The 21485-nt window shown below is 46.7% G+C and overlaps 1 protein-coding gene across 4 annotated transcripts in view; it reads right to left on the bottom strand.

The window, feature by feature from the left end:
- The window catches only part of FLT4 (fms related receptor tyrosine kinase 4), a 100797-nt gene that overhangs the window by 4373 nt on the left and 74939 nt on the right, over positions 1-21485 (bottom strand). For 2 of the 4 annotated variants that reach the window (XM_043490644.1, XM_043490645.1), the window contains exons 12-29: positions 20640-20748; positions 18616-18975; positions 18166-18312; positions 16930-17061; positions 16394-16500; positions 15758-15893; positions 13812-13916; positions 9240-9353; positions 8876-8964; positions 8391-8538; positions 7132-7226; positions 6323-6445; positions 5624-5735; positions 5143-5242; positions 4597-4702; positions 2893-3032; positions 1838-1954; positions 1123-1212 (exon numbers count right to left, since the gene is read on the bottom strand). In XM_043490644.1, the coding sequence (XP_043346579.1) occupies positions 1123-1212; positions 1838-1954; positions 2893-3032; positions 4597-4702; positions 5143-5242; positions 5624-5735; positions 6323-6445; positions 7132-7226; positions 8391-8538; positions 8876-8964; positions 9240-9353; positions 13812-13916; positions 15758-15893; positions 16394-16500; positions 16930-17061; positions 18166-18312; positions 18616-18975; positions 20640-20748 (2330 nt within the window). Of the gene's footprint in view, positions 1-1122; positions 1213-1836; positions 1955-2892; positions 3033-4596; positions 4703-5142; positions 5243-5623; positions 5736-6322; positions 6446-7131; positions 7227-8390; positions 8539-8875; positions 8965-9239; positions 9354-13811; positions 13917-15757; positions 15894-16393; positions 16501-16929; positions 17062-18165; positions 18313-18615; positions 18976-20639; positions 20749-21485 lie in introns of all 4 variants that reach the window. The other 2 variants (XM_038414285.2, XM_038414286.2) reach the window with 1 other exon arrangement.

Raw genomic sequence — 21485 nt, 5'->3', positions numbered from 1 at the left:
TAACAAACAGTCGATAAGCTAACAGCCAGCACTCTGACGCCCAGCACTCTAACATCTGGGGCACCCACCACACTGATATGCACCACACTCAGACCCAGGCCTGAGACTGGGCAGGTGTGCATGTGTTAGAATCTTCCCACAGAGGCTGCTCTATGGAAGCTATTTCAACTCAATGACTGAACTAGTTTTTGTGGGGCCCTTATGTCCAGAGGAGGATCCCCAGGTCCCATTCCCTGACCTGCCTCCTCCTCCCCCTTCTCCTCAGTGTGTACCGCCAAACAGGGAGACCCACACCCACTGCACACATTCCTGCATCCAGTTCCCTACTGGCTCTGCTGCAAAGTAGCCTTTTGCAGCTGCATAATTATTATTATATTGTTTTAGGCTTGCAGCTGGGAACCCCAATCAAGTTTCAGGACCCTATTGTGTCAGGCACTGTAGAGACAAGTAACAATGAAGACAGATCCCGCCTGAAGCAGCTCCAAGTCTAGGAGTCAGACAGGATGCAACAGGTGGCAGAACAAACCAGGTGGGGGAGGGCAGGAGGACCAGGTAACGACATGAACAGAGTTCAGCAGAAAAGCAGAAATCTCAACTTACCCCCTGCCTAACTAATGCCACTGGGCAATGATTTGTAGGCATTATGACAGAGGAAAGATGTAAGGAAGGATTTTAACAGATGTGGTGGCTTTATGAAATTTGCTGGGGAGATTTTCCCAAGTGCAGTGGGTGGTGTAGGAAAAAAAGCATTGAGGTGCCTGAGAAAGAAGTGGACAAGTACTTTCACGTGCCTTGTTATCTCAGCAGAGCCATTACTCCTTGGCCTTATGGAATGTGTTTTGGGTAGTAGACAAGGTGTTGTTTTTATTTGACAACCGCTTTCACAGGTCGATTTGCTGAGGAATTTTCCACTTGTTAGAAGTTTATACTCAGCCCACCCATACCATGAAAAAGCCATAAGACCAATCAAACCCTTTATTGCAGAGGGCTCTAGGAATTCTGCCTCCAGTAGCAGATTCTATGGATAGGCATCTGCAGATATTTCAGTGATCTCAGTGCATTTTGCCTCAGGTTGCCCCACAGCAAGCAAGAGTGGTCCACGGGAGCAAGTTAAGGAGGTACCTGAATCCACCTTCTTTTCTGTGTCTGTTTTCTAGCCTCTCAAATTCCTCTGACGCCAGGACCATCCCACTGTCCGTTTGATTGTCCTGGGAGGAAACAAGGAAGCAACATGCATTATGAGTACCATCCCTGTCAAGAGATCCATTTGCTCATCAAGTGCAGCCTCAATCCTTCATTAAATCAAATACAGGAGGTAGCTGGGAAGGGTGAGAAAGTAGCCCTGAGGGGATAGTGGGACAATTTTATCTGCAAGTGCCATAGTTTCACCAGGGCCCACTTTTCAAATGTAGGCTCCTAAAAATGGCATGTGCAAATGCAGAGTTTGCCTGGGGAGCATTTCCAGGTGTTATATGATGCAGACCAGGGATTATTAAAGTCTGGCATAAGGTTATTAGCATATGACTGGTCCTGTCGTGGATTTCAGTGTGCTTGACCTACTGGCCTTGTTCTTACAAACCTTGGAAGGGTGAAGAGCCGAATCCTCTCTGGACGTCGCTGGCAGATCTAATTTACTTGTTCAACACTCAGCTCGTACAGTGATGGGCGCTATAGAAAATCCTTATATGACAGATCGATGAGTGTGCATGGGATAGGATGAGATAGTGTTGGGATGGACAGATAGAGAACTGTCCTTCCTCCATCACCAGTAAATGGGCCAGAAAACAAACAATCCCCTCATCCCTCCCTGCCCGTCTCCACCCAGACTCCACTCACCTGTGTTTTATACATTGTGTGTGTCATGGGAAACTCTTCAAATGTCTTAATTCTGGATGGACACCTTATCTGATTTCCTCCAGTCAAACAACCGGGGAATGACACACAGTTATAATATCTGGCGAGAGAAGCATACAGCACACAGTAAACCGAATAAGCCAATATGCGGATCAGTGCTTCACAACAGGTCACTTGCCCTATGATGCCTTCTCAATATAGAGTTTAATCTGGGGAGCAGACAACCACAATGGGGCATTTAAGGGGGCTGGAGGGATTCATACACCTCAAGACTCCGGTGCTGTGAGGTAGCCTCCCGTTCTTACACTCGTGGAGTGGAATATTGTGTTCCCTGTCCCTCCTGCAGCAGAAAGCATACTTTAGTGAGGGTGGCAGCAAGGCAGACTTTCCAATCTAGCCCCAGTCCACAAAAGGTTTCAATCCACCCAAACAGAGGAGCTGTTCACCTGAGCAGGGGTAGGGTTACAGTGCTTAGCAGCAGGAGTAACTGCTGATGTATTGCTGTAGGGGACAAGGTGAAAGGGACAGAGCCAGTTACACTGAACAGAGACATGATTAAAGCCCCAATACACAGATATCCTCATGTCCCAACATTAGATTGTGGAACAGCCTCCCAAAGAAAGAGGTGCAGGCCTGTCACTTGTGTCATTTAGAAAGGGACAAGATAAAGCACAGCTGGGATCAACCTGCATTGGAAGAGAGAGAGACTGGACAGTCTAACAGGTCTCTTCCCTTGCTAATGCACAGGATCCTGAAATCTATAGCCATGACTGCCCTGTTAGTGTAGCTAGAGGTGGGTGGAGGAGGCAGGTCGTATGCTCAGACATCAAGGTCTCTCCCCCGTCACCAAAGAGAACATGAACAGAACCCAGATGCAAAATCTCTAAGTGTTGGAGTCAGACCTGCCTAGAATGCGACCTCCCAGCCTAGCACTACTGGAATCTTAGCACTTTCAAAGGGCATCCTTAGAAGCCTGGATCCCTGTTTGGCTCTTTCTTTGCTTCTCACAGTGTTTCCCAAAGGACAGCAGGGACTCACCTTGCTGCTAAGCTGTGGCAGCGTAGCCTCATGTCAAATTCCTCTTCATCAGAGTTCTGCTGGGCAGAGGAAGGCACTTGGGAGAAGCCGTCATCTTCGGAGCTTTGAGAGTCATTCAGTGGGATGTAATCCTTCCCCTCCTGAAGGGAAGGAAAGCGAATGTGCTTACAGAGAGAAGAGGACTCTGCAAACAGGGGAGAACTTTGTACATAGATACCATCAACAATGGGAAGGAGTGTTTTCATTGTATGCAGTGTTCTTGTAGCCATATTGGTCCCAGGATATTAGAAAGATGAGGTAGATGAGGTAATATCTTATATGGGACCAACTTCTGTTGGTGAGAGAGACAAGCTCTGTGTAAGCTTGAAAGAACAGAAGTTCATCCAATAAAAGATATTACCACACCCACTGTGTTTCTCTAATATCCTGGGACCAACACAGCGACAACTACACTGCATAAAATGGAAATATTCCTTCCCATGATTCCTTCACCCACCATGTCTCTCTATTCCTGTTTTAGGTCTTTTGCTTTTCTGAAACACAACAACCCCTTAGAGATTTCCATGCCCTTTGAGTACAGTGAGATTTAAGTGCCTGTGTGCATAAAGAAGTGTACAGTGTTTGTTGATGTGTATGTATGGGGGGAATAGGGAAAGAAAATAACTCTGATTCCATAGCTTGATAATGCATACAGTTCCTTAGGGTTTCCTCTTCTGTGTTTATAACAGGTATGTATGGTACTTGTTCTGCTGACCTCCATCCCTAGGCTCTCTGTTAGCCACTTAACTGCCTTTGGGCTGTCCTGTACATACAATACAGAATAAACCCTACATCAGGTGCTGCCTTGGGTACAGTACTTCCCGCTCGCCGACTTATCAGCTACTGAGCAGCACCTGCAGAGTGTTGCATGTCACACACCTGTTATGTGATGTACCAACAAAATGTCAGCATTCCAAAGACACACAGCTGCAGACAAGACATGTCTGCATTTATAAAATGGTTAATTTTTGTTTATAATTGAGGTTAGTCATATTTAAGCATCCAGCTATCTTCACCTAAAATAGTGTGCAAAGGAGAAGTTACAGCCACAGTGGCAAGCTCATACCAGATAAAAGTGCTGATAAGCTACTGTGTAGTAACAGTAAAGCATTAAGATAAATCTGTATGGCACTATTTGCATGTGTTTGTGCAAAAGAATAACTATTTCATTCAAATGTCCATAAAACTCAGATCTGGAAAGTTTCAAAAATTCCTGGTGTTTGTTAATTGTGCCTGACAGAGGCAGGAGCCTGCCAGGAGTTTGAATCAGTTTAAAAATGAACAAGTCATAATTTACAGATAAGGATAAAAATACTAAAAAGACAACTGAGAAATAATGAAAAGGATCTGTCCTATAGCTAGACAATATTGATATGTTTGATACCGTGAAATATACATTTTACAAAGTGAACCTTACACTAATTTATACCAGCCAACATATATATTGTATCTCCAATGGTGCTACGCTGATTTGCACCAACGTAGGCTCTGACCCCCTGCTATACCCCTCTGCCTGCACACACATGCACAAACACACACGGAGTCAGATGTGGGCATAGTTGGCCAGCAGGATGGGAAGGAAGGAAGGAAGAACGAGCTGTTTGAAGAAAACTGGCCCAGCGCAGTTTGGTGCGGGATTATGACAGTTAGCCATGAGAACCTCACCTGCTGGACATTTTCCTGAAGAAGGTCCCCTAGGATCTCCACCAGGTCTGAGAAAGTTGGTCTCTCCTTGGGGTCCCCATGCCAGCAGCTCAGCATTATACGATAACTGCCAAGAGGAAACAACATGCACTGTTCATCAAGTTCATCCTTCTTGTTCAAGCTGCAACCCCCAATTGAACACAAGGATTACTGTGACACCCCTGTGATGGAGGGGAATGTGATCCCCCATGTCACCACCTGGCCTCCTACAGCACCATCCCAGTTTGGTTACCCTGCACAGAAGGAAGTTTAAAGTTGAATTATTTTAAATAGCTCTGAAACATCCCTCCAGTTCTTTTGATTATTCTTACTTGTTTCAGGCTCCTTCCTGGAGACTTGGTAGCAGGCTAAAGAGTGGCAGGGCCTGCCCACCACACACTGGTTGAAAGAGAGAGGCTATCTAACCCGCCTGTGGGACTTTCCCCTGGCCTCCTTGGCCCCAATGTTTTCTTGTGTTTTTTATAGTATTTCCTTAGCGGGGGTTCAGGTCTGAAATCTCCAACTCACATTTCTGCAGTTGCGTATTCTGGAGCTCTCATCCTGGTACCATCTTTCAGTCTCTGACAGAACTCCTCATTGATCTGCACTCCAGGGTAGGGCGAGGCACCTAGGAGAAAAATCCAAAAATGGTCCGGGGGTTGGAAAATGAAGTCCATAGGATAACAACCAAACTTTCTCCTCATTCTACCTTTCCTCTCAAACCAAACTGAGACGCAGTAACTATTCTGTTTCACTCCCACTCAGTGAAGTGGATCTTCCTTCTCAGCCAGAAACCCTCACATTAGGAGGAGGCTGTCTCCAGACCTCTAGTCCTGACTATCACCTTTATTTCACACTGGGAGGAAGTGATCTCCAGAATGCCCTCTGCCCCACATTGGGAGGAGGTGTCATTTTCTTCCCACTTCTCCCTCAGACATACTGCAGAAGAGAACATTCTTCCTGCACAGAAAGGCATGGTGACATCATCATCATGACCACTACCACTTACCTAGTGAAAATATCTCCCAGAGGAGGACTCCAAAGGACCAGACATCACTCTGGGTGGTGTAGACTTTGTCAAAGATGCTTTCTGGAGCCATCCACTTCAGAGGAAGGCGAGCCTGTGGGACAGAAACAAGCTGTTGGAATTCAGTCACCATCACAGCCTGGAACAAAGCTATGGATACCAACAGGGAAGCAAAGCCAGATATCCTGCAACTGCTCTTCCCTGGCCAATGTTATAGACAGATGAAGACACACATGTGAAGTCAGGCAGTTCTTCAGTCAAAAGTAGGGAATCATTGAGGTCTGGTAGATATAGAAGGGGGTTAGGGATAAACAGGCAGGAAAAAGAGGAGGAAAAAGGATAGTTAAGAAGCTAAGAAAGGAAAAAAGGATGGACTGATGGGCAGAAAGGATAAGGATTGATGTCTGGGAAAGCAAGAGAGATGTACACAGATCTGCCATGCTCTGTTTAGAGCTCATTAGTGATTATAGCAGTATATGCTCGGATAAGTAAATATGCCATTCCTGGCTGAACCCAGTGAGGGATTACAGTCTGAATGTTCTCCTGTCACAGATGGTATTAGATCACTCACTCATTCCTGTTTCCCTGGTCTTTCCCTGCATATACCAGCCACAGGATGGTTTTTATACTTCCAGTCCCAGTTCTAATCCAGATGTGAGTTAGCTGAGATTCTATACTCACACTGCCCTTCCTGACGTAGTCAGGATCCTTGTAGATGTCTCGGGCCAGTCCAAAGTCACAGATCTTCACCACATTGTTCTCTGACAGCAAGATGTTCCGAGCTGCCAGATCTCTGTGGATACACTAAGGGGAAAAAAAATGGCAAAATCACAAAGAGTGGGACTTGTGGGGGATCAGAAGGGGTAATGGGGGAAACTGAAGTGCCTCTCATTCAGTTCCCTCGTAGCAATGAAAGTAGGAACCCAGCACTTAGATGCACTTGCCTTCCACCTCTGGAGATCTGGGGTCAAATCCCATTAGCTCACAAAGAATAAATAACAACCACAAAAATAACTGCCTCACAGAGTGTTGGATGCTGGAAACAGAATAAAACAAGTTACATTTTGCTTCCTTATGGGAGCTGGTACCTTTTTTTTTCTTTTGAAAGAGGCTGAAGTTAAAAATCAAAGGAAGGTTGGCTAAGGGCCTGCACTGGGACTCAGGAGATCTGAGTTCTATTTGCACCTCTGCCTCAGACTTCTTGAGACCTAGTGTAAGTGGCTCAATCTCTCTGTGTTTCAGTTCCCTACCTGTAAAAAAGGGAACTAAGAATAGTTTCTTACATCACAGGGGTGTTCTGTGGATAAATTGATATCCCCCCTCACCTCATTGCCATTTTACAGATGGAGAACTAAGACACAGAGATTAAGTATATGTGTACGTATACATAATACCCACATCTACATATGAAGCATTCAGTAACTATGATGGTGGGCACCATGTAAGATCATTCATAGATAGACAGATATAAAATAGTAAGACAAGCTCACCTTTCTGGATGCCAGGAACTCCATTCCACGTGCCACCTGGAAGCTATAGCAGATTAGGTCTTCCATAGTCAATGGACTTTGCCACAAATCATCCACTGTCCAGAAAGGAAAGAAAAATTGTTATCTCACCCAGCTAGTGGAATTTACCCTCCTCCCGCAGATCACCTCCACAACTGCTGGACCAGGTCAGCATCTAGGCAAACCACAGGGATGTTTAATGGAACCTCTTTCCTAAGAGTACCAGATCCACCGTACAGTTTCCCTGTGACCATTGCAGGTGATGAAATGTTCACTCAAGGAGTCTGTGCAAGTTTGAGGAAGAAAATTCCCGCAGCTAATGCTCTTCAATTAGGACCGTCACAGAGAAATCCCAGACCTATGGAGTCTGTGCCAATTGCAGAACTAGGCAAGCAGAGGATGCTTCCAGATGAACCATATTCACCACTATTAATATTTATTATTTATATCGTGGTAGAGACTAAAGGCCCTGAGGTATCAGGGCCCATTACCTAGATACTACACACATACAGAGTGAGAAGCTGGTCCTGGCCCCAGAGAATTTAGTCTAAGTTTATTACAAGAGACAAGAGATGGATGGGAACCACAAGGCAACAGCGAAGTGATTAGATTAATTAATAGTCTGCCTCAGCATCAGAGGGGAAGAAGGCTCCCTCTCTCCCCTTCAGGGATCTCCTTTTATCTGTTCTCACATAAAGAGGAAGATGCATGTCCTACATCACATGGGGAGAGGAACTCACTGGGTAGCCCCAGAAAAGCCACTAGTCTTCCATGTGACTTAGTCAACCCATCTGGAAAACTGAATAAAATGTCTATTCAGGAGACCAGGGTTCTACCCCCACCTCTGCCAAAAACTTGCATTGTGCCCCAAGGCAAGGCATTTAAGCAGTCTGTGTCTTGGTTCCCCCATCTGTAAAATGGGGTGATACTTACCTGCCTCTGTGTAGCTTTTTGAGACTCCAGACGAAAAGCTCTTTGTAAGAGCTAAGGATTATTATCTGTTAAAAACTGTTAGCATTCTCCATAGACAGTATTAATCTTCATCATACTGTCTTTTGTAACATAGGATCACGTAATATCACAATTCCAACTAATGCAAGATGAATAGCCTATTTGTCCTGGTGAATCAGAGTTCCCTGCTGTACATTGTCAGATGCCCTAATTATTCAATGTTAATTAAGTTTGACACTAGTTTAATGGGATGAAGTGAGGAGCTGCTGGTGAAGACTGGGGCTCATTACCTTCCTGTATAGGCTGTGCAGTCTGGCTCTTGTTCATCAGAAGCCTGTTGAAGATTGCACTGTTGCTGGTACCAGAGCGACTCCTTCTGTCTGCTCTCACTGCTTCTACTAAGGACCGGACCTGGATGCGCAGTCTGGGTGATTTCTCCTGGGAAGCAGGCCAGGCCCAAAAAGTAATCATGGGACACATCGTCTAACCACTGCAGCAGTAATTCAGTTGACACATTCATTGTATCCTAGGCTTCCCAATGCTGGTCCACCAACAGAGCCCAATCCTGGCCTTGAATCACCAATCTCCCATTGGTCAGAAAGAAATTTACTCTCTGCATTCACACATCAAACACACTGTTACGTTGAACTGACACATGATGTCTTTGTATCTTATTGTCAGGGTTAAGCTCATTCCAAGCCAGACATATTCTTCTTCCTTCACTAATCATGGGAAGGGCCCATAGAGATGCCACAAGATGAAGGAGGCTACATACCGTGTAAGGACTGAATCCTTCCCGTTTGGTCCGCAGGTAGTTGGAGAGGTTTCCATATTTACAGAACTCAACAATAACCATGAGTGGGCCTGGAAGAGAAGAAACAAAGGAATTCCTGGGGTGGAGTTAAGAACATGGGGCTAAAATCTCTCTTGATTTACACAACATGCAATCCCATTGCACTCAGTACATACACACACACACACAAATAGAAACAGTTGCATCCTTACGCTAACACACACCTACACAGTCGCACACACAACAGAGGAAATGGCAGAGTGAGGCAGAGGGAATGATGCCCAGCATAGAGGTGAAAGAGCTTTTCACTTCACGGCCAGCTGCCTTGGTGGTCTTGGATATTTACCATTGGGCTTGGTGCAGGCACCCAGCAGGTTAACGACATTGAGGTGATTTCCAATGTGAATGAGGATCTTCAGCTCCGACATCAGCGCCTTGTGCTCACTTGCAGTAGCTCCCTCTGGAAACAAATAAACTGAATTATGGTTCCCTCTTAATTACAGCCCCTTCTTCCTCCCTTCTTTTTACTGAGGCTTTATCCCCAGTAGCCTCCAAACCATGGCAGCATGATCCATAACTGAATTAAAACAAAAAGAAAAAGGAGTACTTGTGGCACCTTAGAGACTAACAAATTTATTTGAGCATAAGCTTTCGTGAGCTACAGCTCACTTCATCGGATGCATCCGATGAAGTGAGCTGTAGCTCACGAAAGCTTATGCTCAAATAAATTTGTTAGTCTCTAAGGTGCCACAAGTACTCCTTTTCTTTTTGCGAATACAGACTAACACGGCTGCTACTCTGAAACCTGATAAGATAGGAACATACAGGTTCAGAGTCCCCAGCTTGATTTCAACCCAGGATTTCATTTTCTAGTCCATTTACTATTCTAAACACCCAAAGGTACTCTTTGAACAGCTCATTCTACATGGCATTTTCCCCAGAGAACACGAGCAGCATCAGGCATTGTGTCTTGGTAGTAATTTAGGCAGCAAGATACTTTGTTATTTCTCCATGACTCAATTTAACTCACAATTTGTATCCTCCTTTATCATGAGCATTTTCTCTGCTACATTCCTCCCTCCTAATCTCACCAGCTCTGGGATTTGCAATTTTTGGCTGCTTCACTGTGGAGATTTTCCTAACTCGTGTGGAAGGAGCTCCTTCTTAAACAAAATCTGCCAGGCCTCAAAGTCAGAAAACAACAGCACCTAAAGGGGATCTGCAAAACTTCTGGAAAAATGTAGTCACAAACAGACACATTTTCAAACAGGTTTCTGAAATTGCTCCCACAGATTTTACATGTGCATCCATATGCACAAATGGGCACCGAGATGAATAGTTACTTATAGGGCTGTCGATTAATCGCAGTTAACTCATGTGATTAACTCAAGAAATTAATCATGGTTAAAAAAATTCATCACGATTAATTGCACTGTTAAATAGGATACCAATTGAAATGTATTAAATAGTTTTGGATGTTTTTCTACATTTTCAAATATATTGATTTCTATTACAACACAGAATACAAAGTGCACCATGCTCACTTTATATGATTATTTTTATTACAAATATTTGCACTAGAAAAATGATAAACAAAAGATATAGTATTGTTCAATTCATCTCATACAAGTATTGTAGTGTGATCTTGTTATTGTGAAACTTACAAATATAGATTTTTTTTTGGTTACATAACTGCACTCAAAAACAAAACAATTTAAAACTTTAGAGCCTACAACAGGGGCGGGCAAACTTTTTGGCCTGAGGGCTGCATCGGGTTTCTGAAATTGTATGGAGGGCCAGTTAGGGGAGGCTGAGCCTCCCCAAATAGGCAGGCATGGCCCTGCCCCCATCTGACCACCTCGCTTCTTGCCCCCCGACGGCCCCCCCGGGACTCCTGCCCCATCCAACCCCCGCTATTCCCTGACTGCCCCACGGGGACTCCTGCCCCATTCACCCCACCCCCGCTCTCAGTCCCCTGACCGCCCCCGGACATCCCACTCCTAACTGCCCCCCACCACTCCATTCAATCCCCCTTCTCCTTCCTGACTGCCCCCCAGGGATCTCTGCCCCCATTCAACCCCTGTTCCCCGCCCCCTGACCACCCTGACCCCTATCCACGCCCCTGATCACCCCCCAAACTCCCCTGCCCTCTATCCAACCCTGCCCCCACTCCCTGTCCTCTTAACATACCTCCTGGAACACCGGTGGCTGGCAGCACGGCTGCACTAGGACAGGGTAGCCACGCTGCGCCGCGCAGCACAGAGTACCGGGTCAGGGCAGGGTCTGCAGACCCGCCGCCCAGAGCATTGCTCCGCGTGGCAGCTGGCTGCAGGGGAAGGGGACAGTCTCCCGGGTCAGGAGCTGAAGGGCTGGGCAGGATGGTCCTGCGGGCTGGATGTGGCCCATGGGCTGTAGTTTGCCCACCTCTGGCCTACAAGTCCACTTAGTCCTATTTCTTATTCAGCCAATTGCTAAGACAAACAAGTTTGTTTACCTTTATGGGAGATACTGCTGCCTGTTTCTTATTTACAATGTCACCTGAAATTAACAAAAGGCATTCACATGGCACTTTTGTAGCTGGTGTGGCAAGGTATTTACGTGCCAGATATGCTAAACATTCATATGCCCCTTCATGCTTTGGCCACCATTCCAGAGAACATGCTTCCATGCTGAAGATACTCATTAAAAAAATAATGTGTTAATTAAATTTGTGACTGAACTCCTTGGGGGAGAATTGTATGTCTCCAGCTCTATTTTACCTCCATTCTGCCATATATTTCCTGTTACAGCAGTCTCGGATGATGACCCAGCACATGTTCATTTTAAGAATACATTCAAAGCAGATTTGACAAAATGCAAAGTACCAATGTGAGATTTCTAAAAATAGCTACAGCACTTGACCCAAAGTTTAAGAATCTGAAGTGCCGTCCAAAATCTGAGAGGGATGAGGTGTGGAGCACGCTTTCAGAAGTCTTCAAAGAGCAACACTCTGATGCGGAAACTACAGAACCCGAACCACCAAAAAAGAAAATCAACCTTCTGCTGGTGTCATCTGACTCAGATGATGAAAATGAACATGCATCAGTCTGCTCTGCTTTGGATTGTTATCGAGCAGAACCCGTCATCAGCATGGACGCACTGATGGTGCGTCTGGAATGGTGGTTGAAGCATGAAGGGACATATGAATCTTTAGGGCATTTGGCATGTAAATATTTTGCGACGCTGGCTACAACAGTGCCATGTGAATGCCTGTTCTCTCTTTCAGGTGACATTGTAAACAAGAAGCGGGAAGAAGCATCTCCTGCAAATTGTAACCAAACTTGTTTGTCTGAGCGATTGGCTGAAGTAGGACTGCGTGGAGTTGTAGGCTCTAAAGCTTTATACTGTTTTATTTTTGAATACAGTTTTTTTTGTACATAATTCTACATTTGTAAGTTCAACTCTCATGACAAAGAGATTGCACTACAGTACTTGTATTAGGTGAATTGAACAATACTATTTCTTTTGTTTTTTACAGAACTAATATTTGTAATAAAAAATAAATATAAAGTGAGCAGTGTACACTTTGTATTCTGTGTTGTAACTGAAATCAATATATTCGAAAAAATGTAGAAAACATCCAAAAATATTTAAATAAATGGTATTCTATTATTGTTTAACAGCGTGATTAATCACGTGATTAATTGCGATTAATTTTTTAATTGCTTGACAGCCCTAGTTACTTGGTTTCCACATGCAAATTTTCCTCTCTATGTGCTTGCCCCTTTTGCTTACATGTTAGGTAGTTGAATATATGCCTGGTAACCAATATGTGCAAACAAAGTGATTTTTTTTTTATCTAAATGGGCAACATGCGGAATAGGAGGGTGCCATTTTAGGGGCCTGCTTGAAAACGTGGCCACAGAAGTTTAAGATCTCAAATCTGTAGAATGCAATCTTACTCCAGCTCTGAAACTGGCCCTAAGGCAGATTCAACGCTCCTGACTTCAACAGAGTTGAGACCTACTTACCTCTGATCTGAATGAGGCGCTTAAACATGAATTACAATCACATTTGAAAGCAAACAATTTGAAAAGCAGCTCCTCCTTCACTGACAAGCCGAGAGTGGGGTTCAGGATTCTGTATCTCTCCTTTAAGAGTCACTGATATCACCCAAGCTCTTGAAATAAAGCAGGAAAGGAGTGTTTTCCTGCTCTATGCCCAGCCTCTTAGGTGTCTAATATTGGCGTTAACTCCAGCAGAACCCTGAACTCAAGTTTTGGCAGCTATATGAAAGAAATTATTTTTAAATATTTTGATTCCCAATGTTATTGTACTTTGTGTCTGACGTGCAGTGATCTAGAGACTATGTTACCAATTTGAGACCTTAAACAGTTCTACACAATTAAGGTCAGGTTTTCAAAAGTACGCAGGTGCCTAAAGATGCAGATGGGTGCCTGGAGGGATTTTCAAACGTATTTAAGCACGTCAGGTGCCTAACTCCAATCTGTGGCAAAACCAGAGCAGGGCACTTTTGAAAATTCTGTTAGGTACCTAAATACCTTTGAAAACCTGGCCCTTTGTCTTTCCTTCCCCTGTCTGCTCTGCCATGCTTCTTCCACTGGACCTGCATGGGTACAGGACATCACTTATCAGAGGTCAACAGGGTCAAAGGCCATGGAGCTAAACATTAAAAAGGAAGGTTGTTCCTTTAGGGCATGATCCAACCCCCATTCACCTCACCAAGGACTGGATCAGGCTCTTGGACTTTTTAACGGCATGAGCGCAGGTATGCGCTCTAGCGATGACAAGGGATTAGTTTAAATCACTCGAGATGTTTCTGTGAAAGACAGATATTAACCAGATGGACGTTCCCAGGCAGATGACTAATCCCCTGCTGTCCACAAAAGCCATTCATCATGCCTCCCCATCTTCGTACCTTTCAGCATTTTAACTGCCACAGTTTCACAGCTGTTACTCTTATTAATCCCAAAGGCAGAGGCTTCCACCACCTTCCCGAAAGCACCATGGCCCAGGACTTTACCTGCCAAGGAGGGAAACATGGGGTAAAAGGGAGTGTCATGGAGGACTGGTTCAGATCCTGGGGAATGGGACAAAAATAAAACAGGAAATGGCGAGAAAGAATAAAGGAGTGACAAAGGAAGAGGAAGAAGTACAGTGTGCACCCTTCCCAGGTGGCTGCCTGTTCAGATGGTTATAATGAGAGAAAGGACAAAGGGGAGGGAACTGAGACAGACCCAGCATTGACAAAGCAGAGGAAGGAAACAGCTCACGGAGGTGAGGTGCCATTTGTTGCCCTGGAGCGGAATGCGTGGGAAAGGTGTGCGGGACACCTTGGAGCAGAATGGCCAGGGCTGATGTCATTATTCCAGTCCTTGGCATTCTCATACACAGCACTCTGTGTAACCCTTTGTAGGCTACATAAGAAGTGGAGTGGAGTAGAGCAGTGTTGTGTGTATGTGTGTGTGTGTGTGTGTGTGTGTGTGTCTCTCTCTCTCTCTCTCTCAGGGTGGTGGAGTCATTCCTAGCGCTGGGTTTTAGACTGGAGCTCTGATGTGCCCTCAGGCTGGCACACTCTGCCCATGCAGCTGCATGTTCCCTCAGGAGAGCTGAAAGGAGATGCATGCCCTGGACAAGCCAGAAGCCCCAGGGTTCAAGTACATTTGTTGCTCTTCTGTTGGCCCTTCTGAGTTGCAAGCTATGTCCAACAGAGGGGTACTCCTGAGTGGGAGATGGACCCGAGCGATGGGGTGGCAGAGTTATGAGCTCTGCGCTTTCCCTGGATCGAGGTGATGAATGGAGTGAAGGAGTGTGATCAATTCCAGACCAGGAGCTCTTTCATAAAGCAACCACCACATCAGACAGGACACGAATAGTAACACAGCTCTGCAATAGTAAACTCCCTCCCTGGGTCCCAAATACTAATCAGCCCTTAATCATATCCCTGCCTGGTACATTAGTATTATTATACCTATTTCACAGAAGGAGAAACAAAGAGATTAGGGGCCAGGTTCTCGTATCCGTGCTCCTTCACAATTGCACCTTACTCCACAAGTAGCCACACTGAAATCAATGGGGCTAGTAGTCCAGTAAGATAATCCGCAGTGTGAGTTGGGGTTGCAAATCCGGCCCCAAGTGACTAGACAAGGGTCACAGAGTGGGGTTAGAACCCAGGCGTCCTGACCGTAATGGCAAAATGACATACCTGACCCTATGAAGTGGTGTTGTAGCCACGTGGGTCCCAGGATACTAGAGGGACAAGGTGGGTGAGGTAGTATCTTTTATTGGACCAACTTCTGACCCTAGCTAAAAGACGGAGCACTGGGAGACTCAGAAGCATTGGTGGTGGCCTTCCAAAGTGTTACCAGAGCCACCGCTGGGGAACGATTTCGTACAAGTTGTCCAAACTCCTCCTCACTCATCACCCAGTGTGGACGGGAGCAGGGTCTCACAGGGAGAGCTACAAGAGCTTTCAGAGAGAGGACAGCACACATTGTTCACAGAGAGAGAGAGAGCACGGTTCTATAGGGGCCTGGATTTGGGGACCTGGCCATGACAAAAGGGTCCTGAGACCCAGGAATACAGGGGCCACAGAGAGCAAGGGAATACAATCCAGAAATCCACAGTAGGTCCCAGGATGGTGGCCGAGGAGAGATAAAGAAATCTGCCAAGCATAGCTGAGCCAGGAAACATTTGAAGGTAAAAGCGGTGGTCCTGAAGCCAAGGAACTAGCGGACACACAGAAGGAGAGAGAGCGAGAAAGCTGGAGCCCAACCATCAGATGCAGCCAAGAGGCTCGCAGCTGCCTGGTGGTGAGTGCATAGCAGGGCCCTGTCTGTCCTATGGCCAGCAAAGAGCTCTCACCTAGCCGGAGTCGCTCCCGTGGGAATTCCCACTTGCTGGAGTCATAGGGCAGGTATTCGCACTGCTCCTCCAGGGGAACCTCTCCGGGGTCCATGATGATGGACAGGTAGCCAGTTTTGATGTCAGCGTGGGCGGGCTGCAGGAATCAGCAAAGAGGGGGTGTGACTGGGCAGTTCAGCACCAGTTCCAGTGGGGAGACGCTTACACGATTCCAGTTCTGTCCTACCACCTTGTGCTGTGACCTGACTCCCTTGTTTTCTGGCACCACAGAGTAGGTTTAATCATTCTGAAGGGGGACTTGGGGGCTCCCCCCGTTTTCCCTCACCCCCTTTGTTCTGGGTCCTCTTCTCCAAAGCCAAACACAATTTTGCCTCCTTCCTTGTGGCTGCTGTGAGCCCTGTGCTTGGAAGGGAGCCAGTCTAGAGCACCATCCAGTCGGCAATGCTAGGACTAGGGACATGCTGCCGGCAATGCTAGGACTAGGGACACGCTGCAGTGGCTTTGAGGATCACCTTTGCAGCTACACCTCCCACCCGGAGAAGCAAGAGCCTTGTGAACTCATATCTCCATCTCCCCTCTGCTCTCCTACCCTCCCTCCCTGGCTCCACACTGCAGGGGCAAAAGCAGGCAACGTACCCTTTTGATGTTGCAGAAGATGAGGATGAGGAGGATCCAGAAGAAGACAGCGATGACCCCGGTCCCAATGAGGATCACGATCTCCACGTTGGTCCGGTCGTCGGAGCCTGCAGAACGGGAAGGGAAATTGCCAAGTCAAAGAGATGCTCATTCTCCACTGCCTGTTCCAACCGGCCCCATCCTCATCATGCACCCCAGAGTGTACTGTGAGGCAGGTGTTGGAGAAGCTGCATCTATGCCTTCCCTCTCGCACGGGGCTGAGCACAGGAGAGTAACAGACACTGTTGTGAGAGCCCTGCTCCCTCTCTGGAAGGAGGGCTGCGCTGCCCTGAGGGTATCCAAGCTTGGCCTAGAGCTGCCCTTGGACTCATCCTCCTGGCACCTTCACTCCAGCAAGATGGTGAGGCCTTCACTCTCATCTCTGTGTCGGCTGTCTCAGAGCACACAGAAGCAGTGAGGGGCCTTGCTCCTCCTGCTTTGTCCACACTCCCAGAGTCTGAGGGGATTGTTCCCTGGGCTCAGGATGCTGGCGGTACCTTCCACAGAGACGCTGGCTGAGGAGTTGACGCAGCCCTTGGCGTTGCAGACACTGCACAGGTAGAGCCCAGCATCCTCTTCTCTCACCCTCTGGATGCTCAGCCTCTGGTTCGAATCCGCTAGGTCAATCCCTGAAAGGTACAGAGGCTAATGGTATCAGTGTGAGCTGGTGCAGTCTCCAGAGGGAGGGGATTCTCATGCCAGACAAATTCAGACTTGAAATACAATGCAGCCTTTTAACAGTCAGGGCGATTAGCCTAGGCTCCCCACTGCACATGCCCATAACCAGCTAACAAGGTTTTAAGCATGGCTTGCCCACTTTCCAGTAGGTGCAGGATCTGGTCTAACAGACCATTAGTTAAAATATGTTATCTAACACGTCACAGAACATGGCCTCTTTTCCTCATCCAGACATGGCCTCCAACTAGGTTATAAAAAGCCCCTCAGGGCCTGTCTAAGGAAGTGGCTCTTAGCAGCCACGGGAACATGCAGGACTCAGAGCACAAGGAACCCTTGCAGGGAAAGTGGGGAACGCTCTCATTCCTGGCTCCAGTTTCATAGAGCCCTCACATGTGCACAGCACTGCCTATGAAGCGATCCCATTTGTAGCGTGCCCTCTCCCTTCAGCCCTTCCGAACACATGCCGGCAAATGTTACTGTTGCTAGCAGGGCTCCTGCACGTTTCCCTGGAGTGGTATGAATGAGGATTATTTTTTTTTGGACATAGAGCCGTGCAGCTAAACCATGCCACAGACTAGCCCTCTCTGTAACCTGCAACATGGCTTCATTACCTGACCAAACCGTACTCTCAGACCAAAACTCCAGGCTGTTCAGGGAAAATAAGCCAGAGGCGCTTAGCAGCAACAGTATTTAACTGCCCTAGTATTTAGTAACCAACGCAGCCTGCCATTTCAGATGGAGTATGGACAGAGTCTAACTTTGCTACACCCTGTAATAGTCCAGCAACTCCTGTCTGCACAGGTCTCTGACCAGCTGTGTGTAAGCATGGCATAAATGCAGTTGCACCTGCGCCAGGTCCTAATGTGGTCTGGCTGGCCAATGAGGACACAGTCAAATTGTGGCAGAACCTGGTTAAAAAGATATTCCAGCCCAACGATCTAGTAGCAGGATTTAAATCAGGGCATGGCAGGGCCATGATTCAAATCTAGTTTGCCTGACTGTCCTTTGGAAGAAGATTCCCTGATCTCAACTCCACCCTCTTGAACCAACCGTACCTGAAACCTCTTCCACCAGTTTCTCGTCTTTATACCAGCTGATGTCAGGAATGTGAGCGCCATCCACCTTACAACGCATCTCTATTGAGTCGCTGACGTTCACCCATATGTCTGTCAGGTTCTGCTTCAGTCTGGGGACCTCGAGGGCTAAAGGAGCAGCAGCATCCAGACAAAGAGCAGATTAAAGACAAGCAGGAGATTGTTTGCTTTGAAGACCATCTCAGCCCATACAGGGGGAAGAATTCTAAGGGGTCCTAATAAACTGTACATTTTGAGTATCTAGCCCCTTCTGGGTGAAGCTGAAACAGGCAGTGCTGAGAACTCTCTCATACCCAGCACCCCTTGCTGCTCAGGCCCTGTTCACCCCATCCCGGTGCTTCCTTGTGTGCTCCTTGCCCTACATGACGCCCACCATCACAGAGTCACTCTGCCTGCTCCCATGCTCCTCACCCTGTACAGAGATGTATTTTTTGTGGCAGTGTTTCTCTCTGGTCTTTCGGTTCTGCACCTCACACACATAGTCTCCCTCCTCCCCCAGGGAGATGTTTGGGATGGTGAGCAGCAGGGCAGCGTCATTGGAGTCGGGTTCGAAGTGCAGCTCCCCTTGCATCTTGGTCGCATAGTGGTGGACATTCTTGCAGTCCAGGACTAGTGGATTGCCTTCCTCGTGGTGCAGCTTCGAGAGGTTCAGACGGTACCACTGCAGGTTCTCATAGGTGTAGTTATCAGCATTGCAGCTCAACCTCAGGTCCTGTCCCTCTATGGGCTCCTCTGAAGGCTGGGATTCAATCTCAAATCCATCCGGAATGGCTGCCAAGAAGGCAAGGGAAGGAAACGGATGTGTGACCGAGATTTTAAGGCTTCATGGTGCATCACTGCCTTACTGGGTGGAATTGTCGCCCTGTGCTTAGCACTCTGAGTCCATCTTGTATATAGACATGGATAAAAAAAACCTCCCCAAAGCACAGTGATAACCTGCATGATGCTGCTTAGAAATTGCTAAAGCAAAGAGGAGTCACAGGTGGTGCACTGAAGGCCTAGGCTCAAATTAAGATTGGGTCATAAATGAAATAAGGTTGCAGGGTCTGAATTTAACTTTCAGTGGTTATTTCCCTGGTCCGATATTAAAACACAGGGTTCTAAACCGCTTCCTGCTTCTGCAAAAATGTGTTTGTAGCCCACCACTTGCACATCCAAACAGGCATTTGTGCATACAAGCTAGGCAAGTGCACACCCAGAAGATTACTTGGGATGCAATTACCCAATTTGCCTAAGCAAATGTATATCTGCACACACAAATAGTGGCAGTGCGCGCACGCAGTGTTGTTATTAATTATTCGGATAGAAACCAACTGTGTGCTGGGCTTTTTGCAGGCAGGCTCCACCCCCAAACAGCACAGCCCTCAGGCACACAGCCCTCAGGCACAAAATCCCCATGAAATCCTGTCCAACTCCCAATTTCTACATAGCAGGGATATGGGCCTGTAACAGCAGGAGGTATTGCAGGTCAGAATTGTGTAAAGGAAGTTTACGCAGCATTTCACTGTGCGATCCCTGGCTTTAGCCAGTACTGTCAGTCTCTAGCTTTTAAAAACTCAACTAGATCAAATTAATATCTCCCCCGCAGCCTCAGAATTCCCCATGGCTCCTGCCAAGTGTCTCAGGACCCAAACACAAACTGGGAAGAGTGAAGTTACCCTAGAGAGCACTAGAGGGTGCTGTTGCATCAGATACACCTGAGAGTTGCAGGCTCTGACTTTTACGATTATTACAGAATAAGGTTGTGAACTCTCCACTCCAAGGCAGACAGGAAAGTGTAAGGAGAGAGGATTCACAATCAGTGAGTAATGTGCAGAGTCCAAGAAGATGCTGACATGGGCACTGTTTTTCAGTATTGAATTAAAAAAAGCAACAACCTGCAGCAGTGACCAAGCTGGTTTCTCCCCATCTATGACTGCCCAAAAGATAATGACAGGTTTCAGAGTAGCAGCCGTGTTAGTCTGTATTCGCAAAAAGAAAAGGAGTACTTGTGGCACCTTAGAGACTAACAAATTTATCTGAGCATAAGCATTCGATGAAGTGAGCTGTAGCTCATGAAAGCATATGCTCAAATAAATTTGTTAGTCTCTAAGGTGCCACAAGTCCTCCTTTTCTTTTTGCTAAAAGATAATGACATTTTACTTTAAATGCTAAGTTTGCTACCAGGATCTGTGCCTTTGCCAGCCTTCTCCAGGATTCTTTATGAGGGGTTATATCTCCAATTAATGTGGAAGCTGAAGCTAGTGCAGAATGCAACTGGCTTGCTGAGATGAATTTCTGATTGTGTGCACACAGCACCGGTTCGCTGGGTTCTGCACTGGGTTTCCAGGTGGAGTTTGAGGTTTTGACCTATAACGCCCTAAGGCTTTGGGACCTGCCTATTGGAGGGACCCAAGATTGACAGGCAGACCTCCCTGGCATCTGGTGGTACTCACTGGTCACATAGAAGTAGATCAGCCGTTCATCTCTACCCACTTTGTTGGAGGCAACACACTTGTACATGACGGAAACATTGGCTTCCTGGATCACCAGTTTGCTGACCGTCTGATAAAGGAAGTGAATGTCAGAATGAATGATGGTGAGGGGAGAGACAGGATCTTCACTGCTCTCAGGCCGACAATGGGACAGGCAGCAAAACACAAACAGCAAATCCTCCCTCCTTCCCCCCCAAAACCCTTAAAGTGCTGTTCTATTCTGAACAGCGATTGTGCCCCTTCCTATGCAGCGTACTGCTGTTGACGCTTGTTACAGCAGTACCTTTTTGCTGCTTTCTACTCCTGTTAGCACTGCAGAGCCTCCGTGGCTAACGGAGAGTGAGCAGGATTCTCTTGTGCATCAGACACTAAACTCCAATCAGTCATACAGGGAGCAAGCCCATGGAGGGCTATGGAGACAATGGGACAAGCAGGTATGCCTGAGCGCCCAATAGGGCCTGCTGAACCTTTATTCCGGGGGACGAAGAGTGAGAAGGAAAGAGCTCTGCTTGATTCCCAGATTCCAGGTTTAGTTTGCAGGATTTGCAGTTGGGAAGAAAAAAATCTTTTTATTTGTAAATTGAGCACATGTGAACATGACGCGCCTCGGTATCATTTTATGGCTGCATCTCAGAGCAGAACTCTACTTTGGCCCTCATTCAGGAATGCATCCCTATACAGGAAAGCATGTGCTTAAAGTCCCGCTGAAGATAATGCGACTTGAGAATATGCTTAAAGTGTTTTCCTGAAGAGGGTTCGTTAGCATCAAGAGAAAATCAGGGGTATGAAAACATTGCGCATCTCACC

The sequence above is a fragment of the Dermochelys coriacea genome, chromosome 8 (genome assembly GCF_009764565.3).
Source record: "Dermochelys coriacea isolate rDerCor1 chromosome 8, rDerCor1.pri.v4, whole genome shotgun sequence".
NCBI classification, from domain to species: Eukaryota; Metazoa; Chordata; order Testudines; family Dermochelyidae; genus Dermochelys; species Dermochelys coriacea.
This window is presented reverse-complemented; position numbering and strand designations above follow the sequence as displayed.